Raw genomic sequence first — 17,691 nt, 5'->3', positions numbered from 1 at the left:
ACTGGGCTCAGGAAGCAGCCCTGCACCTCTGCTAAACACACAAGGCCGGGTGGCTGAGCAGTCACAGGAGGGGGAAATCACCACACAGCAGGCACTTGCTAGGTTTTGTTTTTCTTTAAATTGCAAAGTGACAAAAAGTGACACATGGTCAACAAAGCATTAACAGGAGTACTCTGTCCTCTTCAGCCCCTGGCCCAGAGGGCATTTACCCATAATTCACCACTACACACACAGATCTACTACTGCAATGTCTCTTCAAACGGGGCTTTAGATGTGGACATTCTAAACTCCAATCTACACGATATGATTCTTTGTACGATTAGATTACGATTCTATTTACAATCCGATTAAATCCGACATGTTCGATCAGGATTAGATTCGAGTCAGTTTGCCATTGTTTTGCAATGGCAAATCGAATCCCGATCGGACATGTCGGATTTAATCGGATCATAAATAGAATCGTAATCGAATTGTACAAAGAATCGTATCGTGTAGATTAGGCTTAAAAGTAGCCATACATCTAGCGAACAGCGGTGATGGGCAGATTCGACTAAGACAAATCTCTGAAATCTGATGAGATATGTCAGCTGCCCATACACCACAGGCCGATTCCCAATCGATCTCATGCTGAAATTAGTCAGGAATTGGCCTCATGACGCCGCATCCTCCCATCTCACCACCTCGATACTGTCCCCCCAGTAGCCAGGTATACAATACCCGTCTGCAGCCTCCGCTGCTTTCAGGATTCCTCCTCTGCATACACCCACGCGGTTTCCTAATAAGGGCGTACCTCTGATGTCACACGTACGCCCTTACTAGGCAACCATGTGGGTTGCGTGTGTATGTAAATTGGAGTGCACCGGAGCCAGCGGAAGGACGCGGACAGGTAATTAATACCTTGCACTGGGCACCAGGGGGACCACGCCAGGGTTTACGCCGAGTCCATTGAGAGTCGCAAATTTGCACGCCGTTCCCACCGCGCACCCTATCGAGCAAGTCGGCCCAGCATCTTGGAGCATGCGCGATTGACAATGTGCCCAATTTTCGTCCGGAAAGGAGTGGCTGGATAGTGTAATGGTGTTAAGGGCTCTGCCTCTGACACAGGAGACCAGGGATCGAATCTCAGCTCTGCCCGTTCAGTAAGCCAGCAGCTATTCAGTAGGAGACCTTGGGCAGGACTACCTAACACTGCTACTGCCTATAGAGCGCGTTCTAGTGGCTGAAGCTCTGGGGTTTTGAGTCCGCCAGGAGAAAAGCGCAATATAAATGTTGTGTGTCACTTGGAAGCAGATTTTTTTATTGAGTTTTAAGTTTTTTAAAAAAGGTATACAACATTGCAGTAGAAGGAGCTTGACATGAAAAAGTTTCCATTGTAAACAGAGGGTATGGTGAACAAACTGAGCAATCTCAACAATGCATCACCCTGTTCTGTATTGTTACTCTGTGTGCGGATTGCAGAGTGTGCCCCAGAGGATTAAATCCAGCTATATGAGGCATGTTTTTACTTGGCAGCACATTGTCATCCAGTTCGATTATAATAATCGAATCGGGTGGTTGGAGGGCCGCCAATAATGAATTGGACCAACTTTTGGTCCCATTAGGGCCCTTTCCCAGGAAGACATACTGGACACTTAAGCTGCACCCCAAATTATGCCTTCAACACAAACCTATTGACGCAAATTTACATAAATCTGTACATCAGCCTTGAAAGGAGGACACATGAAGAAAGATGGATGGGGTTCCCGAAGAGGGACTGTCCCTCCAGAAAAAGACAGTTGGGAGCTAGGAGTAAGCGCTTGTGTTGGTGTGAACACATGACTTTACCCTGCGCGTCAGTTGTGCATTCAGCAACCACCGCCGCACAGAGGATGTGACGTGAATAATTCTGGCTCTTATGCAAATTGTACGCAGAAGATAAATAAACGAACACGCACATTTAAAGCGGGCCTGAACTCAGAACTTCCTCTCTTCTCTAAAAGATAGGCAACAGCATAATAACCTTTAAGGAAAACAACATTTGTTACAGCGGATACAAATCCTGCAATAAATCCCCAGTGTGTATACTTCCTGCTTTCAGGGAAGCGGACATAGGGTTAACATCTGGTGTTTACAAATTAGCTGCTCTAAGGAGGTAGCAGCGATTCCTGAGCCGACAGCTGAGAGATCAAATTATAGTGGTGATTAGTCACAGATGAGGGGGGATTGGACTAAACCAGGCATAGGCAAACTTGGCCCTCCAGCTGTTAAGGAACTACAAATCCCACAATGCATTTGCCTTTATGAGTCATGACTGTGGCTGTCAGACTCCTGCAATGCAGACTTTAAGTTCCTCAACAGCAGGAGGGCCAAGCTTGTAGTGATGGGAATTCCGGCTCTTCTCGGAGAATCGGCTCTTCTGAATCGGCTCCCATTAAAGAGCCGGCTCTTTCGGCTCTCAATCGGCTCTTCATTAAATATCACTGGACACCACTCAGAATCGGAGGAAAAGCCCCGCCCCCGTCTCCATGACAACTCCAGACTGCATCGTTGACTGCGGCAATCCCTTCTGCTACTGCTCTGGCCTGCCCCATACACTCCTACAAGCTGCAACTACAGGACTACATCTCCCAGCATGCCTCAGCGCCCTTTATTACACAGAAAATCAGAGCTGTGTGGGGCGGCTGAGGCATCGGATCTTTCAAAACTGAGAGCCGGCTCTTGTCGTTCACAGCAAAGAGCCGGCTCTTAGAGCCGGCTCGTTCGTGAACGACCCATCACTACAAGCTTGCCCATGCCTGGACTAAAGTTTTCATACATACAGAGTGCATTTCTCTGTGTTTCCTTCTGTTCTGTTCAAAAGTTCAGATCCATTTTAAAAAAAGGAAATAAATATGGCAGCCTCCATATACCTCTTGCTTCAGTTTCCTTTAACGAGCATGGCATACTGGCTAAAGCGTGCAAAAATCACCACCGACATCCGATGCCCTGGCACTGCCCAATTTCTACAGAGGCATTCTGAGGTTATGTGGCGCCAAATATGGCTGCTCCGCCCCCTCACCCCCCCTTTCTTGACCATCTCCCCCTTTTGCTGTGGCAATTTATTATCTCTGCCATCCCCTCCCCCTCAGCCCAGCAATCACTGCAGGCGGCCCTCCCAGGCATCTACACGGCGGTATTTTGCTCGCCTTTCTTGGCTCTCCGTAAAGTAAACGACGGCCGGAGCCGGCGGTAAATTAAAGATTCCTCCTTTGAAAAGTGCTTACGATCAATTTGCAGCGATAAAACAAGCGGAATGGGACAGGAAGGATTTGTATTGTTCCAGCCCTATACTAATCACCCAGCGATATACGATGTGTTTAAACAGTGAGGATTCTGCCACAGTTGCCCCATAGATCAGCTTTATAATCCGCATTCCGAAACTTCCCTGCGCTGAAGCCGGTCGCTGCAGAAGATAGGCCTCCCCGGGAACGAAGACGCAGAGGGTCAGTTCTGCTATGGCAACGGACCCGCGTTATTAAAACAGAATCCTTTATAATAAGCTGCACACGGCAAGATAGGAGTTCATAAGGAGGTCTCACTCTATAAATAGAAAGGCTTGTTTGGCAGATCGACCAACCAGCTAATGGCAGTCATTCAAAGGGATAGGACAAGTCTGTTTAAAGTATACCTGAACTATGCAAGTCCGTTGCAAAAACCCATCCAAGCACCCTGTAAAGACTAAGGAACTGTAGTGAAAATGACAATGAATAAAATTGCTTATTGTTCACAATATTCATTTATAGAGTGGTCAGTGTTTGCCCATTGTAAAATCTTTCCTCTCCCTGATTTATTTTCTGAAATCTACCACTGGGGGTGACATCTTTAGTACTGCCAGTGATCTCTGCAGAATCTTGGTTTACAGAGAGTTCTATGCACAAAAGGGATAATCTGGCAGCTGTAAAAAGGCTGTTATTTCCCACAATGCAGCGAGGTTCAGACAGGAAACGGTCAGGACCATGGTCATGACATCACACTGCGGGAGGGGTTTCACCACAATGAAGTTCTATCTTGGGTTACAGTTCCTCTATAAAACCCAGGAAGCACAATGGCCTTCTGCCTACGAGAAATCAATCTTGCACTGCCCCATTTAAAAAGGTTCCCATATACATTACTTGATCTGCGGCATCAATATCGGTCCAATTCGATCATAAAGGATCAAATCCGGCAGAGATTGATGCAACAAATTGGTTGCCCAATTGTCATTTAGATAGATTTCTGTCCAAAATGGATTCGAACGATTGAATCAGCATTCTAGAAAGATCTCACTCAAAAAGGCTTGATACAGCGCATGGTAGTAGTGGCGTTTTATCTCCGGACAGCCGACAGACCTCCAGGACAATGGCTATCATTCATAAAGCGTTCCCGCATGCGGAAATGCTAAAAACAGCCGACTTTACCGACCACAAAGCAAAATGTGTATTTATGAAGGCTGTTTCCGCATTCGAATCGGACTTTCCCGAGCAGAGCGATAAATCATTGCAGTATGCGGTGATTCCATGCAGAAATGTAACAAAATATCAATTCATAAAAACTAACGCAGGCGGTATGCGGACGGGGATTACAGCTCCCCTGGATGTAGCGATAAGCATGCGGAACACATTGTAGTGAATGGGAGAGACCTCCCAAGCAGCAGCAGAGAGAACACCGCACTGAGGGACTCGGCCAGCTTCTCCTGTTTCCGTATGCCTACCGACAGCCTACAGCGGGATATCTCCGCACTTCTAGCGCAACAGGCAACATTTTTATGAATGACCACCCAGAAGGCTGAAATACCGACAGCGGTGTTTCCCCGCACGGATTTCATTTACCGACAGCACTTCTATGAATGATAGCCAATGTCTCTCCCCCCACCAAACGTAAAATGTGTACTAATAGCCCTTACTTAAATGAAAACTGGGTGGAGGAGTTTATAGTTATTTATCTTTATGTATTTGGTGCCCGATTCATCTGCTGCGCCCCTATGAAGTCACTCCGAGTGTCAAGCAGCGACACCCACAATGTTTCCAAGCACTGCCCAAGCTCAGGCAATCAAGGAATTTGATGCCTGCACGCTTTCAGACCCTGGATCATTTTCAACCAAGACCCCATTTCGCCTAGCACTGGCCCTACTGGACAACAAGCATTGTTTTAATTGTTTTTATCAGGCCATATAAGCAGATGAATTCCAGGCTCTACTCATTAGCCAAAGGGGAAAAGATAAAAATGCAAGATGGCGGCACCACTTAACAAGGCGCAGCTTCCCATTGCTCAATCGTGGTTGAAACACTGAGAAGCAAGACGACCCATACAGCAACTAAAGCGGCAGTTTAAAAAGGCTAGTTTTGGAGCTATTCATTTAAAAAAGGTATCCTGATCTGGCAAAAATGAAACTGGGACTTACCTGGGGCCTCCTCCAGCCCACCGTAGGCTGCAAGGTCTCCCAGCATCCTCCTGGCTCCTCTGCCGGTCCTGCGACTTTCAGGCTGAAGGTCAGCAGTATACTTCCTGGACGGGCATGCTACGAGTCATGCTGGCTGGCGTGAAAAATCCTGCGCATGCGCGGTTCAGAGTTAGAAACCAGTGCATGTGCAGGACTGTCGTACTGGCTGGCATGATGACACGTAGCGTGGCCATCCAGGAAGTGTACTGCCGACCTTCAGCCCAAAAGTCGCCGGTAACAGCCAGGAGGATGCCGTGGGCTGGCTTTAAGGCAAGGCCACAGAGGCCATGGCCTAAGGCACCATGAATCAAGGGGTCCATGGCCACCCTGCTTCCACAGGGCAGAGCAATAGAGCCCAGCAAAGGATAGGGGAAGCATAGGACAGGGGAGCATAGGATGAGGGTTCTCAAGACCAAGGGAGACAGGGGACAAAGTGGGGTTGAGGCCTCTTGCACAATGCAAATCAGACTCCTGATTCCGATTTGCAATGCCAATTTTCCCTGGATGCCATCAACACAAGAAGAAAAATGCCGGGGGAAAAAAACGCAGCATGCAGTACAGATTAAAAAAATAAAAATAAGACGCAATTGTGTCAAATTCAAAATCGGAATCACATGTAGTGTGCAAGAGGCACAGTGGGCAGTAAAATGTACAAATCCGACCCTGGCTGGAGGAAGCCCCAGGTAAAGTACCAATTTCATTTTTATTGACTTCTCAGGGTCCCTTTATTATAGAAAAAAACAAAACAAAAAACAGACGACATAGCTGATCAGGTGGCTGGATAGTTGGGCTGTTAGAAGGGCACTGCAGCTGAACAGAGGGGCGCAGGATGACGGCAAGGCCACAGAGGGACTACAGGAAGCTAGAGGTAAGTAAAATTGTCTATGTCCAGTTTTATTCCACTACCACAGAAATTGGGCCAAATCTCTATTACCATATATGGCAGGATTTTATTTGCAAGAGGAAATAAACAAAAACATTTGATAGGGCCATCTTGTCTCCTCAGTGGTGAGCGATTAGCAGCAGGTCTCCCTGGAGGGGTGGAAGGGGGGAGAATCAGCACTGTGTGGAACAGCTAGATGACCCCATGAGGTGGTAGGTCCATTGACCGTTCTCTCCCACCTTAGCTCAAGGGTTGCAGGCTGATATTTATTCCCTCACAGGCTTGTACAGTATTTATGGTTTTGGATCAGTCCCCTCAGAGGAGGAGGTCTGAAGTAATGCTGCTCCTGGGGAAATCTCTCCTGCACAAGCTGTGGGGCGAGGAGGCCACATGCTCTATCATTTGCTGTGTCATGCAGACTCATGGCTCAGGCGTTCCCCAGCTGTGCAGACCCAACATGAGGCCTGAGAACACACAGGGCAAACCCAGGGCAAGTTCTGAACACTCAGCAGGAAGAACAACAGAGGAACGTCAGAGGGAAAACACCGAGACCTTCCATACAGACGTCATCTCTAGCCAACCACTCAGCTTCTGGCCCAGGCTTAAAGAGAATCTGTATTGTTAAAATCGCACAAAAGTAAACATACCAGTGCGTTAGGGGACATCTATTACCCTCTGACACAATTTCGCCGCTCCCCGACGCATTAAAAGTGGTTAAAAACAGTTTTTAAAAGTTTGTTTATAAACAAACAAAATGGCCACCAAAACAGGAAGTAGGTTAATGTACAGTATGTCCACACATAGAAAATACATCCATACACAAGCAGGCTGTATACACCCTTCCTTTTGAATCTCAAGAGATCATTTGTGTGTTTCTTTCCCCCTGCATCTCTCATGCACTGAAGTTTCAGGCTGCTCTTTTCTTCTTGCAAACAGCTTTGCCCTTGTCTGTAATTCCTCACTATGTGAAAGCCCAGCCAGCTCAGAGGACGATTTATCCAGCTTGTAAAAGATGAGAGAAGAGAGAAGCTGCTCTAATCTAAATAATACACAGGCAGTGTGCATAGAGGGGCCAGGAGGGGGGAGTTCATAGCAGAACCACAACACTGAAGAACTTGGCAACCTTCCAGACACAGGCTGACAAGTCTGACAAGAGAGAGATAAGTTGATTTATTACAGAGACTGTGATAGTGCAAAGTGCAGCAGTAAGCCAGAAAACATTAGAATAGCTTTTGGAACTTGTAGGATGATAAAAAACAGGATGCAATTTTTGTTACGGAGTCTCTTTAAGCCAAAGGAGCACACCAGGAGAACTTCAAGGACAACTGAAGCAAGCAAAACCAGTTGCCTGGCAGCCCTGCTGCTCCTCTGTCTCTAATCTTTTAGCCATAGACCCTGAACAAGTATGCAGCAGATCAGGGGTTTCTAACATTGTCAGATCTGACTAGATTAGCTGCATGCTTGTTTCTGATGTCATTCGGACACTACTGAAGCAAAACAAATATGGGATTGACTAAAAGCAATGGGTCCTAGGGAGAGTGAAGAAAGACATTTATGGGGTTGTAGACAGACAATAGTCAGCAGCACGGTGGCATAGTGATTAGCACTCGCTTTGCAGCGCTGGATCCCCGGGTTGAATCCTTGTCAGGGCACTATCTGCACGGAGTTTGTATGTTTTCCCTGTGTATGTGTGGGTTTCCTCCTGGCACTCCGGTTTCCTCTCACATCCCAAAACATACAGATAAGTTAATGGTTTCCCCCTAAATTGGCCCTAGACTATGAAACATACACAACACGTTACATACGTACACCTATGACTATGGTAGGGGATTGTTGAGCACCTGAGGGACAGTTTGTGACATGAATATACTCTATATAGCGTCAACATCTTTCGCAGATCTGTACAATTACCGGTAACAACAACCAAATTGAGGCATGCATATGGATTTTTACTGAATATGAACGGAAGTGTGATGTGTTATGAAAAATAGTTCCATTTTGGGATGTTTTTAATATCTTGTGTATAGAAAAGCAATTTTTATAAACACTATGAATAGGTCAGATGCTTCTCATTAGTGGCACACACTGAGCACAATTACTAAAAAACTACAAACTCCAACCCAAACACAGGCTTCTGATGCAGACAATAAAATACATAGACAGTGCTAAGGGGGTGAAGCTAGTGTGTTCTGTTGACCAGGGCCTTTGTTTTTATAAGGTGAATTGGTCAGATATGCAAATCGTACCAGCTTGAGTGTCAGTGTAATGCAAATTGCATGTCTCTAGTCATTACTTCATGCAGATACCCTTTCTGCCATTTCTTTCTTGTTCTGACCTGCATGCAGTTTACATTTGCATTGAAGACAAAAATTTGCATTTATTTTTTGTTTTTAATAGATGCAAGGACATCTACAGTGTGTACATTATAAGCTTTTTTTTTTTAAGCACGTTTTGCTCATTGTAGCACTTGAAGATTTGATTTCAAAATTAAATTTTTTTTCCCATTTAGGGGTAAAAAAAAAAAAAAAAAAAAAAAAAAAAATACACATGCGCATCTATACGCTTGTGTGAGCTTCTATGCCAGTGGTCCTCAAACTAAGGCCCGCATGTGGCCCCCTGAGGCTTTTTTACCGGCCCCCCCCACACACAAATTGTATTATAGATGTGGTCAGCTACATCTTTAAATTTTGGTCGTCCGCATATAGAATGAAGCCAGAAACCAGTAATTCGCTGGTTTTCATTCAAATTAGACATCAGGTGACACTGTTGTCCAATTGGACTGCAGGTTGTCACCTGGATATGCTTCACTGTCTGGCCCGCAAAGACTTCTACATCATTTTATGTATACTTCGGCCCCACAGCAGTATGAAGTATGTTGACCCGGCCCTCGACTCAAAACGTTTGGAGACCCCTGTTCTATGCGCTACAAAAGCGCACCCATTCACATGCATTGATGTGCGCTTTACAGCTCAGCGCACAGAAATGCATGCAATGCTAAGTTTTTGTAACGCAGCTTAGCGCATAGATGTGAAAGAGGCACATTACATGGGAAAATCAATACCTTGCAGAACGCACAGCGCAATGCGCACAGAACGCAGCTCCACAGATTGTGATAGGTTTATTAGTGAAATCGAATCACAATCTGTTTGCAGTAAAGGCAGCCATACGATCCCTCTGATCAGATTCGATCAGAGAGGGATGGCAAATCGACCAGTGTATGGCCACCTTAAGATTAGCAGCAGATAGATTTTCTGATCTGATGTGTTTAGGAATTTTTTTTTACTAGGGACAGATTTCCAATAAATTTCAGTATGAAATCTATCGAAAAATCGATTTGATGGCATTTTTTTGCCATCACATTTCCATTAGGTCCAAAGCAAATTGATAAGCAATCTCATCAGATAGACCTAGATTTTCCAGCATGTCAGATAGATTGAAATCGATCTAAATCGTCCGCAAATCAATTGACCGGGCAATTGATTTGCGATCGATCGCTCGCTAATCGGCTGAGTGTATGGGCCCCTTAATACTGATGGTAAACTAGCTGCAGTTTTTGCTGATCTCTGCTACCTTCAGTATGTACAGTATATTATTATTATTATTATTATTATTATTGATTTATAAAGCACCAACATATTCTGTGGCTCTGTACAAAGTAGGAAAACAGAAAGGGGTACAGAATACAGACAAGGATATACATTAAGTATGGACACTGGTGCAAAATACAGAACTGGTGATAACAATCACAGATGTAACATAAGGAATACAAATGTATAACAAGCAAGCTATGAAAGAACAACAAAATCCAAGACACAAAAGGGTGTGAAAGCCCTGCCCTTGCAAGCTTTCAGTATGAGCTGTTATGTGCCCAATATGGATAGTAACCTAGCTGCAGTGTGTGCTGATCTCTGCTATGTCCAGTATAAGCTGTTACTCTGTGTCTAGTATGGATTGTAAGCTAGCTGCAGTGTGTGCCATCTCATCTGTACGTGTGATTTTTTTTTACCCTGTGCCTGTACGGATAGTAAACTAGCTGCCGTGTATGCTGAACACCACAGTCAAATAAACTTTCTCTGCAGAGGTGCTCAGTGCTTCAGTAGAGAATACTGACAGTAAAGTACAGGCTGCAAATGGCTTCCAAGTGTAAAGCTTGGAATGGATGCACAGATCCTGTCCCCCCTAACAATTACTGATTGAGAATTAAAGTGAAAGTTTAACCACCCTGGCGTTCTGATTAAATCGCCAGGGTGGCTGCGGGAGGGTTTTTTTTAAATAAAAAAAAAACTATTTCATGCAGCCAACTGAAAGTTGGCTGCATGAAAGCCCACTAGAGGGCGCTCCGGAGGCGATCTTCCGATCGCCTCAGGCGCCCAGAATAAACAAGGAAGGCCGCAATGAGCGGCCTTCCTAGTTTTGCTTATATCGACGTCCTGACGTCAGCCGCCTCCGATCCAGCCCTTAGCGCTGGCCGGAACTTTTTGTTCCGGCTGCGCAGGGCTCAGGCGGCTAGGGGGGCCCTCTTTCGCCGCTGCTCGCGGCGAATCGCCGCAGAGCGGCGGCGATCAGGCAGCACACGCGGCTGGCAAAGTGCCGGCTGCGTGTGCTGCACTTTATTTGGTGGAAATCGGCCCAGCAGGGCCTGAGCGGCAGCCTCCGGCGGTGATGGACGAGCTGAGCTCGTCCAGACCGCTCAGGAGGTTAATAAATGAGCGCTGTACACATATGCTGTTTGGCTATAGCTGAGCGGCACATACTGCTCAATGAGGGTAAGTGCAAAAAGCATTATCTTGCAGCATGGTTAAAAGCGCTTGTTCAGGGTTTATGGCCAAAAGTATTAGAGGCAGAGGATTAGCAGGGCAGCCAGGCAACTGGTATGGTTTAAAAAAGGACAAAATGTCAGCCTCCATATTGCTTTCACTTCAGATGTCCTTTAATTTAACGTACACTACAACCATTACGATACTGATAAGGTAAGGAGGATGACTTTTAAACTAGTTTCCACATTTTGACCTACCTTTCATAACTGTTACCTGTACCAACCAGGAATAAAAACACAAATACAATTTGAGGCCCAAGTGCTGTACGGACATGCTGCTGGGCTAAAGCCAAGTGACCTGTACCATTGCTATGGAGAGGGAGGAGAAAGCAGTGACAGCAGTGCACAATATATGAGGCTCCAAGCAGCTGCAGTAAGGAGCTGAATAATGTGGTCGTGAAACGCTGCCGCTCAAAGATCCTGTGTGCATGATCTGTAATTGACCGCAGGGGACAGCTGTACACATGCTAGATTCGGTGCCAAGATGGCTCCGAAAGTTTTTCTTCTGTGTGTGCAGGAGTCTGCACAGGGGTTTAACACACAGACACACACACACAGACACACACACACACACACACACACACACACACACACACAGACACACACACAGACACACACACAGACACACACACAGACACACACACACACACACACACACACACACACACACACACACACAGACACACACACAGACACACACACACACACAGACACACACACAGACACACACACACACACACACACACAGACACACACACACACACACACACAGACACACACACACAGACACACACACACAGACACACACACACACACACAGACACACACACACACACACAGACACACACACACACACACAGACACACACAGACAGACACACACACAGACACACACACACAGACACACACACACAGACACACACACAGACAGACACACACACACACAGACACACACACACACAGACACACACACAGACACACACACAGACACACACACACACAGACACACACACACAGACACACCTTGGGTTCTCTTTTAAGCATTGCCAGTTGCCAAATTTAGCCATTGCCCCTGAACAAGCATGCAGTGGATCAGGCATTTCTGACTATGGGCATAGTTCAAAGCTTTTTCACCTTATGTTACACTTTTAAGCTCCCAAAAAGCAAAAATATAATCTAATTAAGGGAAGAAAAAAATTATTAAAAAGTTCATCAGGAACAACATTGAGTGATTATTTTGCTTGTAAATGTGCTTAAAGGTTATTTTTATCATTTAGGTGATGAGACATTTTTGTTTTTTGTGAATACTGCAGCCAAATAGATCAGCAGGGCTGCCAGGCATATGGTATAGTTTAAAGGATAACTGTAGTGAGCGGTATATGGAGGCTGCCATATTGATTTCCTTTTAAGCAATACCAGTTGCCTGGCAGTCCTGCTGATCCTCTGCCTCTAAAGCCCAATCTACACGATAAGATTCTTTGTACGATTCGATTTACGATTCGATTAAATCCGACATGTCCGATCAGGATTCGATTCAGTTCGATTTGCCATTGCAAAACAATGGCAAATCGAATTGCATCGAATCCCGATCGGACATGTCGGATTTAATCAAATCGTAAATAGAATCGTAATGGAATCGTACAAAGAATCTTATCGTGTAGATTGGGCTTAATACTTGTAGCTATAGACCCTGATGAAGCATGCAGATCAGGCATTTGTCATTGTCAGATCTGACAAGATTAGCTGCATGCTTGTTTCTGGTGCGATTCTGCAGGCAAATCGCTCAGCAGGGCGGTCAGGTAACTGGCATTGCTTAAAAGGAAATCAATATGGCAACCTACATATACCTCTCACTACAGTTGTCCTTTACGGGCAAAAAAGTCAACATAGTTAAACAAAACAAAAATAAATAAATAAAAAAGGGAAGGAACCACTCAGAATGCTTACAAATAAAGCATAAGGAAGAGGGGGAAAAATTGAAATCCAAGAGAAAACAGAGGGGGTTTTCCAGGGCCAGCCCTAACAAAGGCCGGCGCCATCACCCCAGCACACTTCCAGAAGCGCAGCGACCATTTGTGTCATGTCACCAGCGCCGCGCATTATTCCTCTTTCTACAGAGAGTACATCACCCCGGCCTTCCATAATTATAAAATAATGATAAAGGCGCACAGCTGGTGCCGCCCTCCCTCAGCCTGACAGCGCAGTTAACCAGCGATCGGCCAGGGCAGCCCTCGGGAAAAGGCAGGGAACCGGCCGCAGAGGGGCAGGGAAGGGTTAAACGGCTCGCATTGTGTTGTGTCTATTGTTCTCCCCGAATCACTCGTGTTTTCCAGAACAGCTGCCGTGCCCAATTAGCGGACTGTTCTGGCGTGCTAGAGAAAGGAGCGGATAAGCCACTGAAAGGGGCCCAGACAATAGACCACTATCACAGGGAGTCAGGGACCCAGCACAACATCTGTCTGAGATTTCTCCCAACGGCTGGGGAGACCGCTGAGGCTACACAGCCACCCGAGAGAGAGGGGGGGGGGGGGGGGGAATGGAAGATAGACACCCTGTGTGAGACTTCCACTGCAACAGTCCCAGGGAAAGAGACAGAGCCAAAAAAGAAAGCGCGCGAGAGCCAAAAAGAAAAAAAGTGCGCTAGAGAGCGCAACACACAGCAAAAGAGCGCAACAGAGCGAGAGAGAGAAAGAAAGAGAGAGCAGGAGACAGATAAATCCAGAGATAATAAACAAGGCTTCCTTCATTAAGAAATTGATGGCCCCAATTCCAGACTTTCACTGCTTAGATAAAAAAAAAAAAAAAAAAAAAAAGGGGAAGATGCTGAGGTCTGTTGAAAATTTGTGTGGCAGGAATAGATCTCTCAGATCAGATGTCAGGTAGGGATTTATCTTTTGGGCGCATCAGAGGGCCGTCTGCCAATGTATGGTCCCTTTATTGCAGCACAGAGGTCATTCCCATAATAATTCCTGTCTGCATGGACAGTGCAGGGTTTCTCCCAGAGACCAAACCACAGATCCGCTTGCCCTAGCAGCATGGTTGAGCACAGGTAGTAGGAAGGGCGTTAAAGCCCCATCTAAACCATACAATTTTTTTGTGCGATTTGATCAGACATGTCGGATTGAATCGAATCGCGCAAAAAAAACAAACAAAAACAAAAAACTGTATGGTGAAGATGGGGCTTAAGCCCTATCTACACCATACAATGTTTTGTCCGATTCGATTTAATCCGACATGTCCGATCGGGAATAGATTCGATTCAATTTGCCATTATTTTGCAGTGGCAAATTGAATCGAATCCCGATCGGACATGGATTGAATAGAATAAAAAAAAAAATAATTGTATGTTGTAGATGGGGCATTAGACTGTCAGGACCATGGGACAGCATCTGATTAATGGTGGATTACACCAATACCTCCAACAATGTGTTGAGACACACACACACACACGGCTAGTAACCTGTACTCATCTTGCTAAGGAAACACCGCTCACCACACCCCCATGCCAAAATGGGGAGCAGGACCAGGTGAAGCCAGACCAAACGACAGAGGTAGAAATAAAGTCCGCTTGACCAAATGGGATAAAAGTCCAATCTTTACTGGCAAATTGTTCTGGACAGAGACATCATCTCACGCGTATTGGAGCACAAACTCACTCTTTAGCCATAGCTAAAAACGGGGCATGTGTAGTCACACCCAGATGGGCGGATCAGTGCGCTGAAACATGCAAATTGACTTTTCTCAAAAGGCATAAAGTACAAAAGGCAATCTGCATGTTTCAGAGAGAACAGCGATGTCCCGCCCCCGGGGAGCTCACCACAGTGTGACACTAATCAGACATCAACATGGGAACGGCTATAGCCCTAATGACAGGTGTACTTCAGCAGCTCGATATAAATCAGAAAGCAGCATGACCAGCGGTCCCTGCCTAGGTGTCCCACCATTCATCTACGCATGTCAAATGTAGAGATCGACTCCAGGATTTTCCAAATTAAAATGCTAAAAATGGACATGGATGAGCCCCCCCCCCCAAAAAAAAAATAAACCACCTTTCCTGCTCGATTTGATTGGCCCAATAGAAACCAGCACAAAGTTTGCATTAACCACTTGAGGACCACAGTGGTAAACCCCCCTAAAGACCAGGCTGTTTGTTTCGTAATTGGCCACTGCAGCTTTAAGGCACAGTTGCAGGGCCGAACAACACAGCACACAAGTGATTCCACTAACCCACCTCCCCCCCCACCCCCACCCGCGTTTATTTTTTTAAAATCAATATTTATGTTCATTTTTAATGATTTTAACTGTTTTTGTCCTATTTTGTTTCTCTCCAATCCCCTCCCTCCCCCCAGCTGGCCAATCACTCGATCGGCTGTCATAGGCTTCTGCCTATGAGAGCCGATTGCTCTCTTGTCCCCCAGGTGGACAGCTGTGGCAATAGCTGCTCGGAGACTGAAGAGGGAGATGCGCGTGCAGCCTGCGCGCGATCTCCTGCAAAGTGCAGCTCCAGGACTTGACGCCAATTGGCGTTAGTCGATCCCAGGGCTGCCGCTGCGGCCACGTCCATTGGAGTTAGCCGGTCTTAAAGTAGTTAAACATGTATGCAAATTGTAGCAGTGATAGAGAATGGAATGCCCCTTATTACGATCCAATCACAGCTCCTAACAGTAATAGTAAGGGCAATATGAAATTATCTGTGGAGGCAACACTCCAAACAACCCCATCCTGGTGCACACAGGAAACTAGGATGGCCTATTCAGTATACTGAAAGGTTGGGGGAAGGGACATCCCTCCTATGTTAGTCAATCTGCAGAGCAGCATATTTCCACACTGAGCCACAAGTCTTCCCCACAATAAAAGAAAAAAAAGAGAAAAATCGTTCAACGGACTCACCCGATAGGTCTCTGAATGAAGGCCGGATGTAACTGTTGTACTCCAATCGTAAAGCCTGTAAAAATAAAAACACAAAAATACAATGCTTCAGTGTAAGTCATTGCTAGGAGAAGTACCGTAATATGCTAATTATTGACTACCCACAATACAAGAAAAAAAACAAAAAAAAAAACCATGCCAGTTATAAAGTGAATGCTCAGACTTGACTATATCTTTGAAGTACCCCTGACCTGGTCCCCTCCCACCCGACACTTTTTAATATTGTTTTATCATTGGTGCTGTGACTATAGCACACAGCACTAGTGATGGGTCATTCACGAACGACAAGAGCTGGTTCTCAGTTCCGAAAGAGCCGATGCCTCAGCCGCCCCACACAGCTCTGATTTGCTGTGTAATAAAGGGCGCTGAGGCATGCTGGGAGATATAGTCCTCTTGCAGCTTGTAGGAGTGTATGGGGCGGAGCAGAGCAGTAGCATGAGGGATTGGCCCAGTCAGAGAAGCAGTCTGGAGTTGTCATGGAGACGGGGCGGGGCTTTTACTCCGATTTTGAGTGGCGTCTAGTGATATTTAATGAAGAGCCGATTCAGAGCCGTAAGAGCCGGCTCTTTAATGGGAGCTGATTCAGAAGAGCCGATTCTCCGAGAAGAGCCGGAATTCCCATCACTACAAAGCACCATCCCCCCCTCCCCCTGAGACTCCCGTTCTGCTCAGTTGTATTCTTCGACTGAGCAGAATGTCGAATATGGGCGGGGAGTAAGTGGCAGCTCTTCTCCTCTGCCCATCCTTAGTCCCGCCCCCTCCACTCGCCGCTATAGTTACCCTTAGGATTCACTGCATATTCTTCTCACTACAGTAGTCCTTTAAAGCCCGTTTTTCACTGACCATGATCCGATCTGAAAGTTGGAAACAATTTTCCGGAAAATTCGCCATCACACCGTACAGAACAATCAGATCACAGAGCGGTTGTGGTTTGCAGTGGTGAGGGCTCTTACTCTGGCACACACTGGCGTACGAGTGCAGGGAGCACTGTAGGCCAGCTGGGAAGTCCGTGGGGCCCTGCAGGATCAAGCCTCTTGGGGCCCATTCACACTGGGGCAATTAGTGGCCGTTTACTGCTAATTGCCGGCGATCGCTAGCGCTTTTTAAAGAGCTAGTGTAATGTAAAGTATATAGCAGTAATCTCACTGTTGTGATCACCAGCGATTTGCAGTAAACGCAAAAGGTATGCATGCATCGCTTTCTCGTCACTCAGTGATCGCAATATTAAAGTGCTAATCCCGAATGCCCAAAAATCACTGAGGCTAGAAACCCACTAGGAGCGATTTCTAAGCACTAGCGATTTGAAAAAGCTCTTGCTAATGCAATGCTATGAGGGATTTTTATAAACTCACATTGCCCAAGTGGGATCACACCCATAGCATAAGAGTTTTCCAATAACAAAGCGCTCAGAAAATCGCTCCTAGTGGGTTCCTGGCCTAAAATGTACAGCAGAAAAATACACGTTATACCGTGAAAATAAATAAATAAATAGGATTCACGTGTAGTGTCACAGAGCCCTTGGGCTCACTTCCTGCTGGACACCCCAAATATCCAGCTATCAGGGACTCACTTCAGAGAGGGTCTGCCCAGATCCTATACTTTAGCAAAGACGCTCCTCCTCCACCCC

At 46.1% G+C, this 17,691-nt stretch overlaps 1 protein-coding gene across 1 annotated transcript in view; it reads right to left on the bottom strand.

The window, feature by feature from the left end:
* The window catches only part of RBM38 (RNA binding motif protein 38), a 66,508-nt gene that overhangs the window by 18,813 nt on the left and 30,004 nt on the right, over positions 1–17,691 (bottom strand). Inside the window, exon 3 of the mRNA XM_068263906.1 lies at positions 16,026–16,080. Coding sequence (XP_068120007.1) covers positions 16,026–16,080 — 55 coding nt within the window. The remainder of the gene's footprint in view (positions 1–16,025; positions 16,081–17,691) is intronic.

This window comes from Hyperolius riggenbachi, chromosome 12 (genome assembly GCF_040937935.1).
Source record: "Hyperolius riggenbachi isolate aHypRig1 chromosome 12, aHypRig1.pri, whole genome shotgun sequence".
Taxonomy (NCBI): Eukaryota; Metazoa; Chordata; class Amphibia; order Anura; family Hyperoliidae; genus Hyperolius; species Hyperolius riggenbachi.
The sequence above is the reverse complement of the archived record's forward strand: the minus strand, read 5'-3'. Positions and strand labels throughout refer to the sequence as shown.